The following is a 20,058-nucleotide window of genomic DNA, read 5'->3' on the forward strand; positions in this document are numbered from 1 at the left end:
CTAAAAGCACCCCCCTCCAAATCCACATGAGGCATATTGAAAATAACTTAAATCAATATGAGGCATGTGGGATGACGCTGGCAGATTTACTAACATGAAAAAATTTTCTCTTTTCACACATTTTATACCTTTTGTCTTTATCCTTTTGCAATCGTTTGAAGGCATATTTTATTATACAATTTTTTTTATAAGCAAAAAATTTTATTAAATGGAAAGAAAGAGTAAGCAAACAACAAAACAAGGAACAAAAAAGTAGGAAAAAAGAGAAAAAAAAAAAAACACAGCAAAACTGGGGCCAAATACAAAGGGCAAGGTCAAAACAATAGAGCAAAAATATGTTACATCTAAGGAGCGAACCAGCTAACCCAACTAGGAGCAACAAAATCTGCAACAAACTCTGCAGAACAAGAACATGCAGCAGCTACAATACCCGAACCAAAAACAACGGCTAGCTCTCACAAAAATTTGAAAGAAATAGAGAAGCAAAGGAGAAATCCTCAGAGAACCAAATGCCCAACACGCTTACAGCTTCAGGGCAACAAAGAGAACACAAGAAAGGAGAGGAAGGCCAAAGCACAGAATCCCTCTAGCTCAAAGCTTTAAGAAAACTTCAAGAAAGCAACAATGAATAAGAGCCTTCCCAAGCAAAACAAATAACGTGATTAAAAGGAACCAGCTGAACCAGAAGAATATCCAAATCCAAAACAAAAGGGAGAGAAGCTTCCTTCCTTAGTGAGATTGGAGGTTCTTCCCAAACAACGTAGAAGCAAGAAAACCTCAGGACCTTGAAGCCTTAAAAGCCAACATGTCAGAATTGATTTGCTCGACCAAGAAATTAACCACAATATCATCAGGTTGTGAGAACACTAAACCAAGTTGCCTACCCATTGATAATGTTTGCCATGCTTCCTTTTCAACATCAAAAGGAATAGGACCAGGGTTTTCACCCTCAATTGCTTCTCGGTGAGACTGATTCATGCAAGCAATGTCACTGTCTGCAGGCTCAAAAAATCTATTGTTGTCTATTATAAAATTATTTTTTTATAGTAAATATAAATTCCAATCTGAGTAAATATATAAATGAATTAAAATAAAAAGATATTACATGCCACCCATATGCCATTGAGCTAATAATGAGTATATGTTTTTAAAGTGAAAAAATAAAAATGAAAATTAAATTAAACACATCCATATGAAGGGAGACACCATTTACATCCCTTGAGGTAATAGCAAGCATGTGACTCTTTTTCTTGGCATCTAATAACACCCGATGAATCGGTCGACTTTCTCCTTCCGCCATTTTCTAAACTTTTCAAATTTATCTCGAAGCTCCAAACGAAGGGCAATGAACAAGATTCCGCCAGTCAGCCAAGAGCTTCAATAGTGCATAAAAAATAGTTAAAATAATGAAAATATTAATGAAATTAAAAGTTTTATAATATATAGAAAACTACTCACAAAGTTTATGTTTGATGTCTATAGCTATTAACTTCTTCATCATCAACGTCCTCCGAAAGAAATAAACTCCATGTTACGCTTAGGATCGAATAAAATATGAAGCAGAAGAAGCTCAATCCGAAGACACAAATGCTATATCCAAAGGAAGATGCTAAAACTGCATAAGCGCCTGTCACAAATATAATCACCATTGCTACCATAGCATAGAAGAGGAAGCTGAAGGCATATTTTATTAACCAATAGTATCTTTCCATATATCCTAACATCACTAGTATAAAGTGGATAAAGACACAAGAAGTGGATAAAACCATAGCTATAGTGTCTGATATCATAAATGCTGTAAAAGCTGAATTTCCGCTTAAGATAGGAGTCCCCTTCTTTAAATTGTTTTCATCACTTGTATAACCTCCTGGTAAGGTGAACATCGCTGCAAACGTTACTGTTGCTATAAGTGCTGCAGCTACCAAATAAGAGTCTTTGGCTTCTTCAAATTTACGCATCATATTTTTTTTTGTCTTTAGCCCTTCTATGTTTTCCACTTCAATTTTCCCCAATGGTCCAGTCCCAATGTCTTTCATCCATGCTAAATTTTCGCTCTGCAACAACGTTAGAAATATAATAAGATATAATTTCTTTTGGTACCATTTCTCAACTTACTGATACCATTTTTGTATTGTTCAATTCAATATTTACTTAAAAAGAAAGAAAGCTTTTTTTTTTATTAACCATCATTTATTCTTAAAATATGTTAAAAATATACTAATAAACTCTTATATTTCTAAAATTGAATTAATTGCAAGATTTTTTTTTTCACTTATTAATTGGAATCGTCTCTCCAACTATAAGATTTTGATTTCATACGCCTAATCAAAATCAAATAAATAAATAAAAAACATTTTAATTCTATAAAATAAAATTATGGGCCACATGAATAAAATGGACTTGAATCTTGTTTAATTTGAAATCAATTAAAATTTGTGCTTATATACTCGGACATCTTAACAAAAAATAAGAATATATTATAAATTTTCATATCTATTATTTAAAAAGTTGCATGTGATTAGACTTTTATATTTTTATAATTACATGTCCTTTCATAAATATATAAATTTAATTGCATTTTTTTATATTCATTTCACAAATTCCCTTCACATCCATAATAATAATAATAATAATAATTTTTTATCTATTATAAATATAATAATTACTTTATTTTTTATTCAGTAAGTTCTAGTCAGAATTCAATCTAATACCTAAATGATTCTAATTAATATTATCGACCCAAAACTCATTAGGATAACAATCATTTTAATTATTATAAAAAATTTAATAAAAAATATGAGTATAGAAATACACAATTGATATTATTGTGCTAAAACTCATTAGTATAATAATCATTTCCCTCTTGTTTAACATTGGCAATTTTTTTAATATACAGCTTAATTACATTTCTACAGAATTAATATTTATAATAATATAAAAGATTTAGTTATAAGTTGAATCCCTGTTCATATTTTACTATAGATAAATTATAGATAGTCTAATGATGAGCCTCAAGAGGCCACATATTTGCTAAATAACGTTCAAGTCTAGTCTTCTTACACTTTTTAAAGGGTATAAAAATATATATATAGTTTCAGGATTGATCCCTTTTATTCATTAATGTTGGAATTGTTCTCATCAGTACTATAGTGATTTGAAAAAAAAAAAAAAAAGGTTAGTGCATACCATATTTTGCTTCAAGAAGAACCAAAAGGTAATATCTATATTATGATAAGATGTTAGTTGGCTGACCTTAAAGTCTCCTTCCATTTGAATTTGATCGTGCAATGTTCTCCAATGTTTGAACATATCATTGTCTTCATGTGCATTTTTTATGAAAGAAGGCAAACGAGAATGATAAGTCTTGTATAGATGGACAGGCGTATTTCCTTTAACATCTTCTCCATATAAAAGATAAATCAATGATGAATATTGGAGCACTGCTTTTAGCACTTCATCATTTTTACTGATCACTGCATAATGAATGACATTCCAGCCTCTACTGTCAGTGAGTTCGCAGTAATCTGGGCATTCAGAAATAATCAATTCCATTTCGCATTGGAAGCCTCGACAGGCTGCAATGTGAAGAGCAGTCCTCTTCCAATATTTATCGGAGATGTAAGCAGTAGATTTATCCTTATTTAATAGCACTTGGACCGCTAACCAATTTCTTGTGTACGCAGCATAGTGAAGTGGAGTCCATCCTTTTTCATCTGTTTCTTTGGCCAAGTTACTCCATTTCTCCAATAGCTGGTCTATCATCATATACACTGAAAGAAAGTCAAAAAGACCAAATTTATAATTATTAATATCATATCCTTAATTTATTAATTATTAAGTTTTTTTTTTTTTAAATAATAAGAAACTAACCAGTATATCCAGAGTAATGTTCAGTCCGTTCTTTTTGGTCCTTATCTTTGGCCATGGATCTGTATTTCTCCAATAGCTTCTTTCTCTTCCCTGAAATAAAGTCAATAGGAACAAATTCATAATTATTCATATAAAAATCTTAATTAATTATCAAGTTTTCTTAAAATAATGAGAAATTCACAATGAATGATTTCTCTTTATTTTTTTTATAAAAATTTGAAATTTTCGCTATATATTCATATCTATATTTATATTAATTAAATTAAATTATTAATTAAATAAATAAAATGAGTGGATTTAGTTTTTGAGTAGTATAATATGATTAGCCATCTCCTCCTTAACGGGTTCATTAATAGTATAGTATAATTGGAAAAATATAAAAGTACATAGTTTAATTGATTTTTATTTAATTTAGGATAACATTATAGAATTTTTAAAAGCTCAGGATTTTTTTTTTTTTTAATTTCCTCTAATTTATTTGATTGCCCTTTCGTTTTAAGTTATAAATTTTCTATTAGTGAAATCGGGTGTTAAACAGTTGTTACGGTACGCAGCGACCAACATAAACAATTTAAATGCACTTTTCTTTCCTTAGTTTCTTGAACGATGCAACATCATGTAAATTTACTTAATTAATGCAAAATATCAGAAAAATCTTTTAAGCCACCATTAATCCTGCTCCAAATTTATTAAAATTGTTTTTATACATTTGAGAAATTAGATCTATTTAGCCAATTACGTTATTTATAAATCAATTAATTTGATGATGCAACATCATGAAATTCTAGTGATGAATAAGTTTGTCAAATATTCTTAATATGATATGATATAATATGATATTATTAAATTAGTGATGTTTGTCTAAACTTATAAACTTATTTAACCCGTTTTTAAGCTTTAAAATTATGTTGATATATTTATTTATAATATTTTTTAAGCTTATAAATAAAAATAAAAAATAATAAAAAAATAAATTAGGTAAACTTTTCATTTTGATACGTATAAACACTCTATTTATAAGTTGTTTTGAGCAATTACTTTATTATGTTATGCTTATCTAATTTTGAAATTGCTTATCTAATTTTGAAATTGTCGCACATACTTTATTTAATATATTTTTTAATAATTTTAACAATAAATATACTAATTATAAACTATTTTTTACTAAATATATTAATTATTAAACCTATAAGCGATAAGTATTTATAATTTAAATTTAATAAGCTAACTCTAAAAAGAAAAAATTCGAACACATTTTTTCTTCTTTAAGTTGGCTTTTTAGTCTTGGGTTTAGGTGCTTATGGTTGTTTAACGCCATTTCCAGCTACAGTCATTTACAGTTATAATATTGACAAAAAAATATAAAGAAAAGGATTTTTTTTATCTGTATTATTGACTTAAGAGGTTGATTCACCTATTAAATATATGGATCTCATATAATTATGTTTTAAATTCATAGTGAACTAAATCTAAACAAAAATTTCAGGAAAGAAAGATATTTGCAATTCACTTCCTACATACACTAATGCACAAAACACTCAATATATATATATATATATATATATATATATATATATAGAGAGAGAGAGAGAGAGAGAGAGAGAGAGAGAGAGAGAGAGAGAGAGAACATTTTCCAAATTCACTTCCTACACTAATACACAAAACACTCAACACATGCATATATAGGAAGTTTATGATCTGCTTACTGATCTACCTTCATCTTTTGAGCCCTCATCTTCGCAGTCCAGCTTTGTTGCCTCATGTAATGCCGTTTTACCATTGGGACCGCCATAAGCCAGGCATTCTGAATCGGGATGAATTAATAGTTCAAAAGCTATCCTCACATTTCTATTTTCAACAGCCAGATAAAGCGGAGTTTCTCCACGATTATTGGCAGAATATGTAAACTCTGTTGGATCTTCATTACTCATTATTGCTTCCACAACACCCAGACTTCTTTCATTTCGTGCCGCCACATGCAAGGCCGTTTCTTTATTTTTATTTGTCATCCTTAACATCTTCCTTACTGCTGCCATTTCACTCTCTCTTGGCCCTTCTCCGCTCTCTAAATCTATTTCATTGTGTGTTGAAGCCTTTGCCTGTTCGATTAGCTCTTTTGCAGCATCAGCATGCCCGTAAGCCTTTGCCTGCTTGATTAGCTCTTTTGCAGCATCAGCATGCCCGTACCTTGCTGCAATGTGCAACGGAGTATCACCGTGGACATTGACCTTCCATAACAGCGGCGGACAAATGCTAAGTACCTCCTCTATAAACTCGGTGGATCTTTCACTTAGAGTGCTAAGGTAAATATGCAATATTGTGTTTTTCTTTGGGGAAAGTAGCCAATCAAGAGGTAGTTGAACATTTTTGAATGGATCAAGTTCGCCTTCTTCTGCCGCTTTCAGTAACTCGGCATCAATGTAAGTGCAAGTTTCCATTTGGTGGTGTAGCGGCCTAGATAAGATAACACAAGATAAGAAAATGAGAACATATATATAATGTGGAAAAGGGCTGTGGTTTAAGACTTGATTTAAGTGGGAAATGACTAAAAAGTAGATATATATAGCAGCCACAGCCTTGGCCTTTCTCTCATGGTTAATTCTACAATGCCGCTAGTTTATATGCAGTTCAATGCCGTAATTTGTTGGACTGATGCCAAGTGTACAAAAAATTTAAAATGATAATAAAGACAAAAAAAAAAAAAAAATACTTGTAACCCAGTTAGTGTACTTCGAAAGAAAAAAAAAAAAACAGTTGGTGTAGGTTGCTTTTTAAACTTAAACGCTTTTTATGGAATTGCTACTATTACTAACATTGATTAAAAAATTTGTAAAACCAACCTAAAATTATTTGTAAAAATAATGTTCTTAAAAATGTCACTGAAGAAAAATTTTTTTTTACACATCAAAGTAATAGTTTTTTTTTATCGAAATGTAAAGTCATATAATTTTGAAAACACCACTTGAATAAAATTTATATGTTCTAATTATTTTTATAATTTTATAGCACTTCAATATAATTTAATTAAATTATAATCTTTTATTAATAATTGTTAGAATAATTAATATAATCATAATATATTAATATAGTTAGCACATAAATAAATTTACTAAAATATTAAATTATAATACAATATATATACATACAAATTAATTCATAAACCAAATATTAAATATGTAAATAATTAAGTTAAACTAATTAAAGGCAGCAGGTTTTTGTTCAAAGCCGTAATTTGTTGAACGACTATCAAAATGCCAAGCGTATCAAAAATAATAATAATAATAATAATAAACGGAAAAAAAGAGTTGGTGTAGGTTGCTTTTTAGACTTAAACGCTTTTTATGGAATTGCTACTGTTACTAACATTGATTAAAAAAATTGTAAAACCAACCTAAAATTATTTGTAAAAATAATTTTCTTAAAAATGTCACTGAAGAAAAAATATCAGAAAAATCTTTTAAGCCACCATTAATCCTCCTCCAAATTTATTAAAATTATTTTTATACATTTGAGAAATTAGATCTATTTAGCCAATTACGTTATTTATAAATCAATTAATTTGATGATGCAACATCATGAAATTCTAGTGATGAATAAGTTTGTCAAATATTCTTAAATTGTGAATGATATAATATGATATTATTAAATTAGTGATGTTTCTCTCAACTTATAAACTTATTTAATCCGTTTTTAAGCTTTAAAATTATATTGATATATTTATTTATAATATTTTTTTAGCTTACAAATAAAAATGAAAAATAATAAAAAAATAAATTAGATAAACTTTTCATTTTGATACGTATAAACACCCTATTTATAAGTTGTTTTAAGTAATTACTTTATTACGTTATGCTTATCTAATTTTGAAATTGCAGCACATACTTTATTTAATATTTTTTTAATAATTTTAACAATAAACATACTAATTATAAACTATTTTTTACTAAATATATTAATTATTAAAAATTTTAAATACTTATAATAAACCTATAAGCAATAAGTATTTATAATTTAAATTTAATAAGCTAACTCTAAAAAGAAAAAATTCGAACACATTTTTTCTTCTTTAAGTTGGCTTTTTAGTCTTGGGTTTAGGTGCTTATGGTTGTTTAACGCCATTTCCAGCTACAGTCATTTACGGTTATAATATTGACAAAAAAATATAAAGAAAATGATTTTTCTTATCTGAACTCAGTGTATTATTGACTTAAGACGTTGATTCATCTATTAAATACATAAATCTCACATAATTATATCTTAAATTCACAGTGAACTGAATTTAGACAAAAATTTCAGGAAAGAAAGATATTTGCAATTCACTTCCTACACTCATGCACAAAACACTCAATATATATATATATATGGAGAGAGAGAAAGAGAGAGTTTATGATCTGCTTACTGATCTACCTTCGTCTTTGAAGTCCTGATCTCCGAAGTCCAACATTGTTGCCTCATGTAATGCCGTTTTACCAGTGGGACCTCCATAAGCCAGTAATTGTGAATTGGGATGACGCAATAGTTCAAAAGCTATCTCCACATTTCTACTTTTAACAGCTAGGTAAAGAGGAGATTCCCCACGATTATTGGCAGAATATTTAAATTCATTTGGATCTTCATGAATCATTATTGCTTCCACAACACCCAGACTTCTTTCATTTCGTGCCGCCTCATGCAAGGCCGTTTCTTTATTTTTATTTGTCATCCTTAACATCTTCCTTACTGCTTTCATTTCCCTCTCTCTTGGCCCTTCTCCGCTTTCACGTGGTGAGCCCTTTGCCTGTTTGATTAGCACTTTTGCCGCATCAGCATGCCCATACCTTGCTGCAATGTGCAACGGAGTATCACCGTGGACATTGACCTTCAATAACAGCGGCGGAAAAATTTCAAGTATTTCCTCTATAAACTCGGTGGATCTTTCACCTAGAGTGCTAAGGTAGATATGCAATATTGTGTTTTTATTTGGGGACAGTAGGCTATCAAGAGGTGCCCCATAATTTTTGAATGGATCAAGTTTGCCATTTTCTGCCGCCTCCAGTAAGTCGGCACCAATGTATGTGCAAATTTCCATTTGCTGGTGTACCTGCCTAGACAAGATGATACAAGATTAGAAAATGTGAATATATAAAGTGGAACTGTGGAAAAAGAAAAAATAGCGTGGCTTCAGACTCGTTAGAGTATAAGTTGAATTGAAATTATGAAGTTTAATAATTAGAGTGTTAAAAAGACTAATATTTTTTGGTGGCCTATATATATATGTGTAGTTAATTGACCATTTTATTGTATTGAAAAGAGAGCACGCGAAATAGGAAAGTGTGCTAAATTTTGTGAGTTTTATTTGAGTGATTTGTGGGTGAGCAAAATAATTAGTGTGTATAATTATTATTTTTTGATAGTAAATTTATTTGATGGAGTAAACTTACGGTAAATTACATTAAATTTTATATTCTTTATTTTGGGTGAATGACTTGATTCAATTGAGAAATGACGAAAAAGTAGATATAGCAGCCACAGCCATGGCCTTTCTCATTATGTTGCTGTTTAAACTCAAAGAGCATTTTACGGAGTTGCTACTATTACTAACATTGTACAATGTTATAATTTCTCGATTAGCCGCTGAAATATTTCAGAATTTTCATAAAATCTCTTGCAATTTTTCGAGACGTGTAAAATATTTGATGAATTTTTAAAGAAAATAAAAAAATATATTTATAAGATGAAGAATACTATATTTATATTTAATTTAAGATATGCAATTAATTAGATAAGTGGATTACATATATGGCTTAATGTGAGCTACTGAATTAAGGTGATTAATAAGAAGTTATATGAGTCTAATTAGATAAAAGAAGATGAAAAATTATTAATATGAGAAAAAAAAAAAAAATATATATATATATATATATATATATATATATATTTGAAGATAGTTTAGTCACTTAACTAGAGTCATAAATATTTTACTAAATACATATTAAATATCAACAGATTTTGGTGCACCAACTAATGCTAAAATGCCAAAAAATTTAAAATGAGAAAAAGAAAAAAACAAGAGAAAAAACAAAGATCATATCCGATACCCAGCCCTGGCAAAGAATAAGACCCCAAAAACCCACAAACCAAAGACAGAACAATCAAAACTGCAAACCAAAGATAGCTAAAAAGATAAAGCTAACAGAAAGAAGACTGGAAAATTGGCACAAAAAAAAAAACTATCAAATGTAGAAGTGTGTGGGCCAAAATGTTCATTCATTTTTCTATTCAAAGGAGAATTTCTTCATATCATTAAAATCAAGTATCTAATCATCCAACTCTATGCCAAGAAGAAACATGATGAATTAATTTATTTTCATTTTATAGAGAAAAAGACTACCAAAATCACCCACATCATCATGGGAGAAAAACAAAATAATAGAACAATTAACCAAACACACCTCCAGTTGATGGATTGGAAACCGATGCCGTTGAGGGCTTAAGGTTGAGAGAGAGAAAGAGAAAGAGAGAGAGAGAGAGGAGCGGCGATGAGAGGGAGGAAATAATAGAGTTAAAGAGCTAAGGAGGCTGCAAAAATAAAAGAGAAGTAGAAAAGATTACTTCTAATAAATTAATACTTTTAGTATTTTTATTATTTAAATTCAAAATATTTTTTAATGTTAATTTTTATTAAAATCATTATTTTCTTTTTATAGTTCTAATAAATTAGAAGGAATATCGAAAAATATGTTTTAATTATTTTTATAATTTTTAAACACTTAAATAAAATTTAATTAAATTATAATCTCTTATTAATAATTATTAGAATAATTAATATAATCATAAAATATTAATATAATTAGCGCATAAATAAATTTCCTAAAATATTAAATTATAATGCAATACATATACATATAAATTAATTTATGAACCAAATATTAAATATATAAATAATTAAGTTAAACTAATTAAAGGCAGCAGATTTTGGTTCAATGCCGTAATTTGTTGAACGACTATCAAAATGCCTAGCGTATAACAAAAAAAAAAAAAAAGAATAAATTAAAGACAATAGTTTCTTTAAATTTTTTGAAATTTTCATGACAATATAATTTAATTTTTTATTCAAGAAATAATAATGTAACAAGAGAATGAGTACGACCAATTATAAAGGTAAAATTGGTAATATAAAAGTTAAAACAAAATCTGCTCAAACCATATAAGCCCTTTTTATTATATAATATAGAAAATTATGATCTTTATCAATAAATCTTAACTTAAATTCAAGTTTGTTCTATGGTTTTCTTTTGATACCAGTCTTTATATTTGTTTGCAATTTTAATTTTGGTCATTTTTTGATATCAATCATTTTATTGGCTTTCTTTTGATGCCAATCTTACTTATTTTTTTTATACCAATCTCTCTATGGACTTTCTTTTGATACCAATCTTCCTATTTATAGTATCAATCTTGCTCATTTTTTGATGCCACTCTTTTTAATGGCTTTCTTTTGATACCAATCTTGCTATTTTTTTATACCAATCTCATCCCATTTATTTTGATATTCTTCTTATTTTTTAATATCAATGTTGCTTATTTTGTGATGCCAATCTCTCTATGAGCTTTTCTTGAATGCCAATCTTCCTTTTTTTTTTTTTTTAATATCATTCTTGCTTATATATATATATATATATATATATATATATATATATATATATATATATACCAATCTCTCTATTTTCATAAGTAATTGGTATTTGGATTAGTTTTATTTTGTTTATAGCTTTATTGTGTAGATTTCATGCTTTATTAAGTCATGTTTAAATTTTACTAGCTGATGAAAAATATTTTAATTATTTTTTCTTACTTCTAAAAGCACAGAATTGGCCTATTGAAAATTTTAGAATAAATTATATGTTAATTCATTAAATTTGTCAAAACTTACAATTTAATTGATCTATTTTCAATTTATAACAAACTGGTCATTTGATCCAAATTTGGTCAATCATTGTTAATAATAATAAAAATAACTAAAATATCATTAATTTTATTTTCAATTTGAAAAGTTAAATCCATTAAGTTTTATTTTATTAACAAAATAATCCTTCCATCTTTATATTTAAATAATTATATATATAATCTCTAAAATATGATAAATATATTTTTTATTAATATATCCTTTATATGCAGCGTCATAAATTAGTAACAGTAAATGTGTTAAAAATATTTGTATTACACTGTAAACATATTTTAATTTGGTATTTAAAATTTATAAACCCATTAAATACGTATTGGGTGTGACAAGAAATATTTAAAATTTTAAGGGTTAAAATAATTTGATTATTTTCTACGATTTATATATAATATCAAGTACAAACTCAAGGCTTAAATACACAATATGAATTTATAGAAATATTTATGTAAGTTTTTAACTTCAGTTAAACATTTTTTATTTTATTAATTTTGATTCTCACATTTTAAAATTAATTTTAATTTTAACAAAGAGATTATTCATGTCCAAAATTATTGAATCCTTATAGGGTTTGCAATGAATCTACCTTTAAAAAAAAATAAATTATTAATAATAATACTATAGTTTTTAAAAAAAATAAAATAAATTCATCAATTAGTTTAACTTAATTATTTATAAATTTAACATTATATATTGTATCATAATTCAATCATATTCCTCTAATATTTAATACATTTATTTATTTATTAACTATATTAATCTTTTATGGTTATATTTAATTATTAATAAAAATTATAATTTAATTAAATTTTATTGAAGTGATAAAAAATAATTAAACTAAAATTTTATATACAATTAATTAAAACATATTCATTGATTTTTTTAATATATTAAAACAATAAAAAGAAAATAATGATTTTAATAAAATTTAACATTAAAAAATAATTTTGAATTATATTTAATTTTGTAATTAAATACTAAAAATATTACATGTATTAATTTGTCAAAAGGAATCTTTTCTGCTCTTCTACAATTTTAGATTTGGATAGCTCTATAATTATTTTGCCTTTACTTTATATCCTATTTAGATGAGTAAAAAAGAGGAGAAATTTAAAACAATTAAGGTGAAATAAGTTCGAAAATATATATATATATATATATATATATATATATATATTTGGTTTAGATAAAAAAAAAAAAGAAAAAATAAAGGAAGGAAAAAAGTCTTATTTTTTTAATTTGAAAATAAAATAAAAAATAAAGAGAAAAACTAGCCTTTTATTTATGAAATTATATACGTATTTTTTTTTTGGTTTTTACTTTTATATTTTATTTTTCTTTTCTTATTCAAACTAAAAGGGGAGAATAAAAGGTAAAAAATTTAAAAAAAAAAATCCTTTTTTTTTTCTTTCATCTCTTATAATTTGTCTAGACAGTGCAAGTGCCGTATTTCCACTACGTGCGAAACCAAGCTAAGAGCGTGTCTGTTTATGAAAAGTAATAATATTTATTCATACTAAAATAATATAATTTAATAAGTTTAAGTAATTACTTAATAAACTATTCACATTAATAAATTAATTCGACCCATTAATAACATCTCTTTTCATAAAAACTAAAGTCTATATATATTAAAGATTCCTTCATATAATTCCTAATAAAAAAAATTTCTTCACATAAATTAATAAATTTAATATTTTTATATTAAGTTACAATATTAAAAATAATTGAAAATTAATTTATAATTTTAAATTTTTTTAAAAATCATTATTTCCTTATTATTGTATCATATGACATTTAATTTAACTATTAATTTATTTTTAACACTTTAATACAAATTAATTATGTACATTATAATTTTTACTAAATTTATTAGGATATTAATTCATATAATTATAAAAGTTAATACAAATAATTTGCTATAATATTAAGTTATCATAAAATACATAAATAAATCAATACATGAGTTAAAATATTAAATTTAAAAATCAGTTAAATTAATGAGTTTGTAGAAGTTAAAGTAATAATTTTTTTTTTTTACAGAAATTGATTAGTTTTAATTTATTAATTATATTATTTTAAAATTTTAGTATTTTTATGATTTTTTAATACCCTTAACTTTGGAATCAACAATTCAACAAATTTATAGTTTAAGACTCTCCTATATAGTTGCTAATATTTGATCTTTCAATATGTATTGGGTTATAATTAACCCATTAAGAGTTACAATGAGTTTTGAGTGGAATCACATGGCAGATCATAGCTCCTTTTCCTTAATTATTTTGCCCTTAATCATGTTTCCCACAAAGTGAGAAAAGCTAAAAATAGCGTGTCTTTTTATTAAAAGCAATAATATTTACTATTTTATTAAAATGATATTTTTTTAGATAAAACACATGCACATATAAATTATATATAGAAAATAATAATTTAATAAGATTAAATCATTCACTTAATAAACTATTGACATTAATAATTTATTCGTCTCATTAATTAAAAATGTGTCTTTTCATGGAAAGTAATCTCTATAAAAAAAATCTTTTAAATAAATTAATATATATTTAATGCCGTCTGTTTGTTATTACAATATTGAAAATTAATTTATAATGTCTTGAGCATGAAATGGCTTTAGTCAAAAGATCAGCCAGTTGATCCTTAGATGCAATGTATCATATCTGGAGATGCCTTTTAGACACAAGATTACGAACAAAGTGGAACTCAACTTCTATGTGTTTGGCCCTGGAATGAAATACGGAGTTGCTGGCTAAATACATTGCTCCGACATTGTCACACCATAATGTGGAGCAACTGGAGGAAGAAAAACCAATGTCTTGTAAAACAGATTGAAGCCAAGTAAGCTTCGTTGTAGCTGCTTCAACTGACCTGTATTTCGCTTCAGTAGATGAGCGGGCAACTGTAGGCTGTTTTCGAGTTGACCAAGATACAAGGTTGGCACCTAGGTATATTGCATAACTAGAAACAGACTTGCCATCTTTTGGATTTGGCGCCCAGTCTGCATCAGCATAAGCACTAAGTTGAGGAGTGGAAGATTTACGAGGGAACAAACCATAGTGCTGAGTATGCTTTGAATAACGCATGATGCGTTTGCAACCTGACTAGTGATTTTCAGTTGGCTCATGGAGAAATTGAGAGAGACGGTGGACAGCATAAGAGACATGAGGTCTAATCAAGGATAAATACTAAATTCCACCAACTATGGTGCGATATAAATAAGGATCAGTTGCTTGTAAGCGTAACTTGGTTTTGGGACACATTGGAGTAGCGATACCATTGCAATTTGCCATATTTGCTTTCACCAGGAGATCATCAATATATTTAATCTAAGTGAGTAAAAGACCTGATGCCAAATGATGAACTTCTATCCCAAGAAAATAGTCTAACTAGCCCATATCTTTTAACATGTATACAAATTTATTTTCTATTTTGTTGCAACTCCATTGATAATTAGAAAAATGTGTGGTTCATTTTTAATTTTCATTGTTATTTTGGCAATTTCTTGTAGTTTCCCTTTAAAGCCACAGCAGACAATTATAGGTTAGATTTTACACATTATCCATAAACTTAGGGTATTGTAACAGTGCAATAGTTGAACTTCAGTTTGCAACAAATAAAAACCATTAAACTTAAATTCAGTGAACAATAAGCTCCTTTTGATCTATTATAATTGGCTTTCCAGTTATCTTTCTGATGTGGCAGAAATTTAGGGAAAAAATAAAATTACTATTTTACCCTCAAATAAAAACCCTCAAATCAAACCTTCTACTACTTACTTGATATTAACTTAGATTCATAACCTTACCTCCCAATACAAAATTATGAATCAAACCATTCAAGTATCAAATATAGAAACTTAAAAGTATTAAGTTCAAATAGCAAGCAAATGCATTAATAAAGAAAATTGAACAAAGTATAAGCTACATTAGATACCCTAGTGAAAGACATTAGTTCCTCATCATCTTAGATTCAAACAAAACCACACTTATCATCTTAGATTCAAACAAAACCACACTTACATAAAAACCCAAAATCATATTTGCTAATATGTCTAAAATAGTAAAATTAAAAAGAACAAGAGAAGGGAAAGATAAAAATCTAATCGATGCAGAAACTTATGAAAGTCCCAGCTCCAACTCCTCTGCAGATATGAGACACGGAGACTAATGGCAAGGCTACCAAGCAACAAGCAATAGAATTTGAGATAGTTGAAGGCCTTTAACGAGCGGAAACAGGCTTAAATAGGTTGATTTTCTTCTACATCGGGACTATAATTTTCTTCTCCAGTGGGACTATGATTTTCTTCTTCAATGAGACTCTAATCTTTTCAAACAAACGTCGAAGCTTCAAATACGGTGACCACATCAAAGTAGGGAGAAAGAATAAGAAACGTGACCAGATTCCGCCAATCATCCACGAGCTTCAATAGTGAATAAAAAATTAGAATCGTGAAAAATTAACAAAATTAAAGTTATATATAGGAAAACTACTTACAAAATTTCCTTTTCAACATCCTCATCATCACTGTCATCCGAAATGATGTGTCTAAGGAAACCCCATGTCACCCTTGTGATGGAATAAGTTAGGAAGAAGAAGAAGCTCAATCCGATGACACAAACGACATACGCTAAGGATGGCGTTAGAACTGCATAAGTGCCGGTCGCAAATGTAACCATCATTGCTACCATAGCATAGAAAAGGAAGCTGAAGGCAAATCTTATTAACCAATAGTATCTTTCCTGATATCCTATGATCACCAGCATAAGGTGGATAAAGACGGAACAAGTAGATAAAACCAAAGCTATAGTATCTGATATCATAAATGCTTTAAAAGCTGAATTTTTGCTTAGGATAGGTGTCCCAGCCTTCCCCATGTCTTTTTCATCACTTACATAACCGCCGGGTAAGGTGAAAGCTGCCGCAAAGGTTACTGTTGCTATAAGTGCTGCAGCAACCAAATGAGAGTCCTTGACTTTTTCAAGTTGAAGTATCTTATTTTCTGTTCTCTTTCCTCTTTTTTCTTTCTGAATTTCCCCTATTGGTCCATTGCCAACATCTTTCATCCATTCTAAATTGTCATTCTGCAACACATTTAGAATATCAGTTACTTGAAAATTAATTAAAAAAAAATCATTTCTTTTGTATTAGTTCTCAAATTCTAACCATGCCAAATAATATATATATATATATATATATATATATATATATATATATATATATATATATATATATATATATATATTATTTAATTAATATTTAATAAAAAAAAAATCGATGAATACAATTACTTGGAATATATTCTAGATACAAGGCATGATAAAAAGAAATTTTAAAAGTTAGAATATGCAACTATGGCCAACTGATCTAAACAATATATATACATAAATAATTTGAACAAATAGAATTTATTAATAAAAAAGGTTCTAATTAATTTAGAAGTACTTTTCCAAAAAGTTAGAATGGGATTATTTAAAAAAAGTTGGCAATATTTTATTTTATGTTTTCGAAATTTATAGCTTGATTACATTTTTTTTGAAATTAAAATTTCTAGTATTATAAATAGCATAAAAGATGAAGGGTATTTTTTTTTTTGTTAGTTTACAAATTTGTTTATTATATATTATTGTTGTTGTAGATAGATTAATGTTGAGCTTCAAGAGTCGATATTTGCTAATAAGGGCTCAAGTCTTAACAATTTTTACATTTTTTAAGTAGTGTTTAATTATTGGCATTCACTAATGTTGTGCAGTTCTCACTATTATAGTATTAAAAGAAGAAAAGAGAAAAACCATATTCTGCTCCAAGATGAGCCAACAAGTAATATATATATATATATATATACATATATATATATATATAGGTGTGTGTGTGTGTGTGTGTGTGTGTGTGTGTGTGTGTGTGTGTGTGTGTGTGTGTTAAGATAGATGTTAGTTGGCTTACCTTCTTTGAGGAAGAGTATAGATGTTAGTTGGCTTACCTTCTTTGAGGAAGAGTATCCTGCGATTTGAATTTCTTTGTGCAGTTTTTTCCAGAAGAAGAACATACTAGAATCTCCTTCTATGAAAGAAGGCGAATCGGAATGATAAGCATTATATAGATGGACAGGCGTATTCTCTTTAGCATCTTTCCCATTTAAAAGGTAAATCAATGATGAATGTTGGAGCAATGCTTTTAGTACTTCATCACTTTTGCCAATCACTGCATAGTGAAGAACATTCCAGCCTCTAATGTCAGTAAGTTCGCAGCAACCTGGGCATTTAGAAATGATCATTTCCACTCCGTCTTTGAAGTCTCGACAGGCTGCAATGTGAAGAGCAGTTCTCTTCCCATCTTTATCGGCAATGTAAGCTGTAGATATATCCTTATCTAATAGCTTTTGGACTGCACGTGCTCTACATTTATACACAGCATAGTGGAGTGGAGTCCAACCTTTGTCATCTGTTTGTTTGGCCAAGCTACTCCATTTGTCCAACAGCGCGTCTATCATACATGGATAACAGTCTACAAAACCAAAATCATAATTTTTAATATCAAGATCCTTAATTTATTATCAAAGTTTTTAAAGATGATGGGAAATTGACAATTAATTATTTCTTTTTATTTTATAAAAAAATTAGAATTTCCACTACAATAAATATTGAATTTAATGATACAACTGTCATGCAAATTTATTTATTTAATGCAAAAAATCAGAATTTAAAATTAATACTTTTTCATTAAAATTTTTTCCTATATAAAGTAAAAATACATATTATCTTAGCCTGGTCACCCCAAGTTAGTAGAAAGTTAAAAAATTAAAGGTTAAATATTACCTCTTTATAAAGGATAATTATTAACTTAAACCGTCCAAAATTAATATTTAACCTCCCAAAAAAGTATAAATATTAATGAGTTGAAAAATCAACTTAATCTCTTTTAACTATTCAAACAATATTAATAAAGATTAAAAGTTATAAGAATAACAATTATCTTACCAACGCGCTCTTACTGTATTTTTTAATCCATTTTTAAAAAAAAATTCAAATATAATAAATAAAAGTGGAGGGAAGGAATATCATTTTAATCACAAATGCACTCTATTGATATGGGGAAACATGCATTTATCATTAAAATTAGAGTTTATTATACTAATGGAATGTATTAAATGGATATTAATAGATGCGAAATAAACCTTAATGGGTTTATCATTAATAATATTGATTAAATGGTCTATGTTTCCTACATATTATCTCTATAAAAAAAATTAAAAAAGGAAAAAAAAAAAGAAGTTGCATAGAAAGATATTCGCAACTCACGTCTTCTTGATATACATGAACTTTTGGAGTAGCGGCGGTGCATTGTTGCCACATGTAATGCCGTTTTACCATTGGGGCCGCCATAAGCCAGTGACTGTGAATTGCTTCTATTCAATAGTTCAAGAACTATCTTTTCACATCCATTTTGAGCAGCCAGGTAAAGCGGAGTTTCCCCATAATTATTGGCAGAATATGAATACAAAGGATCTTCATTACTCAATATTGCTTTCACGACACCCAGACTTTTTCCATTTCGTGCAGCTTCATGTAAGGCCGTCTCTCCATTTCTATTTTTCATTCTTAACAACTCCCTTACTGCTACAATTTCTCTCTCTCTTGGCCCTTCTCCGCTCTCTATAGCAATTTCATTATGCATTGAAGCCTTTGCCCATTTGATTAGCTCTTCTGCTACATCAGCATGCCCGTACCTAGCTGCAATGTGCAACGGAGTATCACCGTGGACATTTACATCCCGTAACAGTGACGGACAATTGCGAAGTACCTTTTTTATAAACTTGGTGGATCTTTTATCCGAAGAGGTAAGGTAGATATGCAATATTGTGTTTTTATTTGAGGTGAGTAGGCTAGGAAGAGTCCTTCGATAATCCTTGAATGGTTTAAAATTGCCTTCTGCTGCCGCCTTCTGCAAGTGATCATCAATGTGTGTGTAAACTTCCATTTGCTGCTGCTGGTGGTGGTTATTGTTACCAGCATTTGACACAAGAAAGTGACTATATAATGTGGAATGTGGTTTCAGGAGAAATAAAATTCGGGAAAGGTCAAAAAAAAAAAAAAAAAGATATACCAACCATAGCCTTGGCTTTTCTGCGATAGCTAGCTGTGAATCAAATTAATTAAAGCGCAACAACCAACAGGCCCTTAAGATGAGAGAGAAACCCAAACGTACGTGACGGATGAGAGCATTTCATTCAAAATGAA

At 28.1% G+C, this 20,058-nt stretch overlaps 2 protein-coding genes across 2 annotated transcripts; both read right to left on the reverse strand.

The window, feature by feature from the left end:
• Nucleotides 1-3,138: 3,138 nt before the first annotated feature.
• Nucleotides 3,139-10,357, reverse strand: LOC131172041 (uncharacterized). Its single transcript, XM_058132984.1, has 5 exons — nt 10,302-10,357; nt 8,278-8,954; nt 3,871-3,960; nt 3,253-3,770; nt 3,139-3,144 (listed from the first exon to the last, which is right to left on the reverse strand). The coding sequence occupies exons 2-5, from the start codon at nt 8,936-8,938 to the stop codon at nt 3,139-3,141; spliced, it is 1,275 nt and encodes a 424-aa protein (XP_057988967.1). The 5' UTR covers nt 8,939-8,954; nt 10,302-10,357.
• A 5,412-nt stretch (nt 10,358-15,769) lies between these two features.
• Nucleotides 15,770-19,798, reverse strand: LOC110647682 (ankyrin repeat-containing protein At5g02620). The gene is made up of 4 exons (XM_058133001.1): nt 19,120-19,798; nt 17,802-18,325; nt 16,319-16,905; nt 15,770-16,244 (listed from the first exon to the last, which is right to left on the reverse strand). Exons 1-4 carry the CDS (start codon nt 19,796-19,798, stop codon nt 16,082-16,084), a joined length of 1,953 nt encoding a protein of 650 aa, XP_057988984.1. The 3' UTR covers nt 15,770-16,081.
• Nucleotides 19,799-20,058: the final 260 nt, after the last annotated feature.

Source organism: Hevea brasiliensis, chromosome 13, assembly GCF_030052815.1.
Source record: "Hevea brasiliensis isolate MT/VB/25A 57/8 chromosome 13, ASM3005281v1, whole genome shotgun sequence".
NCBI lineage: Eukaryota > Viridiplantae > Streptophyta > Magnoliopsida > Malpighiales > Euphorbiaceae > Hevea > Hevea brasiliensis.

Coding starts and splice junctions, on each gene's coding strand:
- LOC131172041 (XM_058132984.1), bottom strand. CDS start 8,938: ATGGAAATTTGCACATACATTGGTGCCGACTTACTGGAGGCGGCAGAA. Junction 3,961..8,277: donor TCAGGACTTCAAAGACGAAG/GTAGATCAGTAA, acceptor ACTTTATTTCAG/GGAAGAGAAAGAAGCTATTG. Junction 3,771..3,870: donor ACATTACTCTGGATATACTG/GTTAGTTTCTTA, acceptor ACTTTCTTTCAG/TGTATATGATGATAGACCAG.
- LOC110647682 (XM_058133001.1), bottom strand. CDS start 19,798: ATGGAAGTTTACACACACATTGATGATCACTTGCAGAAGGCGGCAGCA. Junction 18,326..19,119: donor TTCATGTATATCAAGAAGAC/GTGAGTTGCGAA, acceptor TTGGTTTTGTAG/ACTGTTATCCATGTATGATA. Junction 16,906..17,801: donor GATACTCTTCCTCAAAGAAG/GTAAGCCAACTA, acceptor AATGTGTTGCAG/AATGACAATTTAGAATGGAT.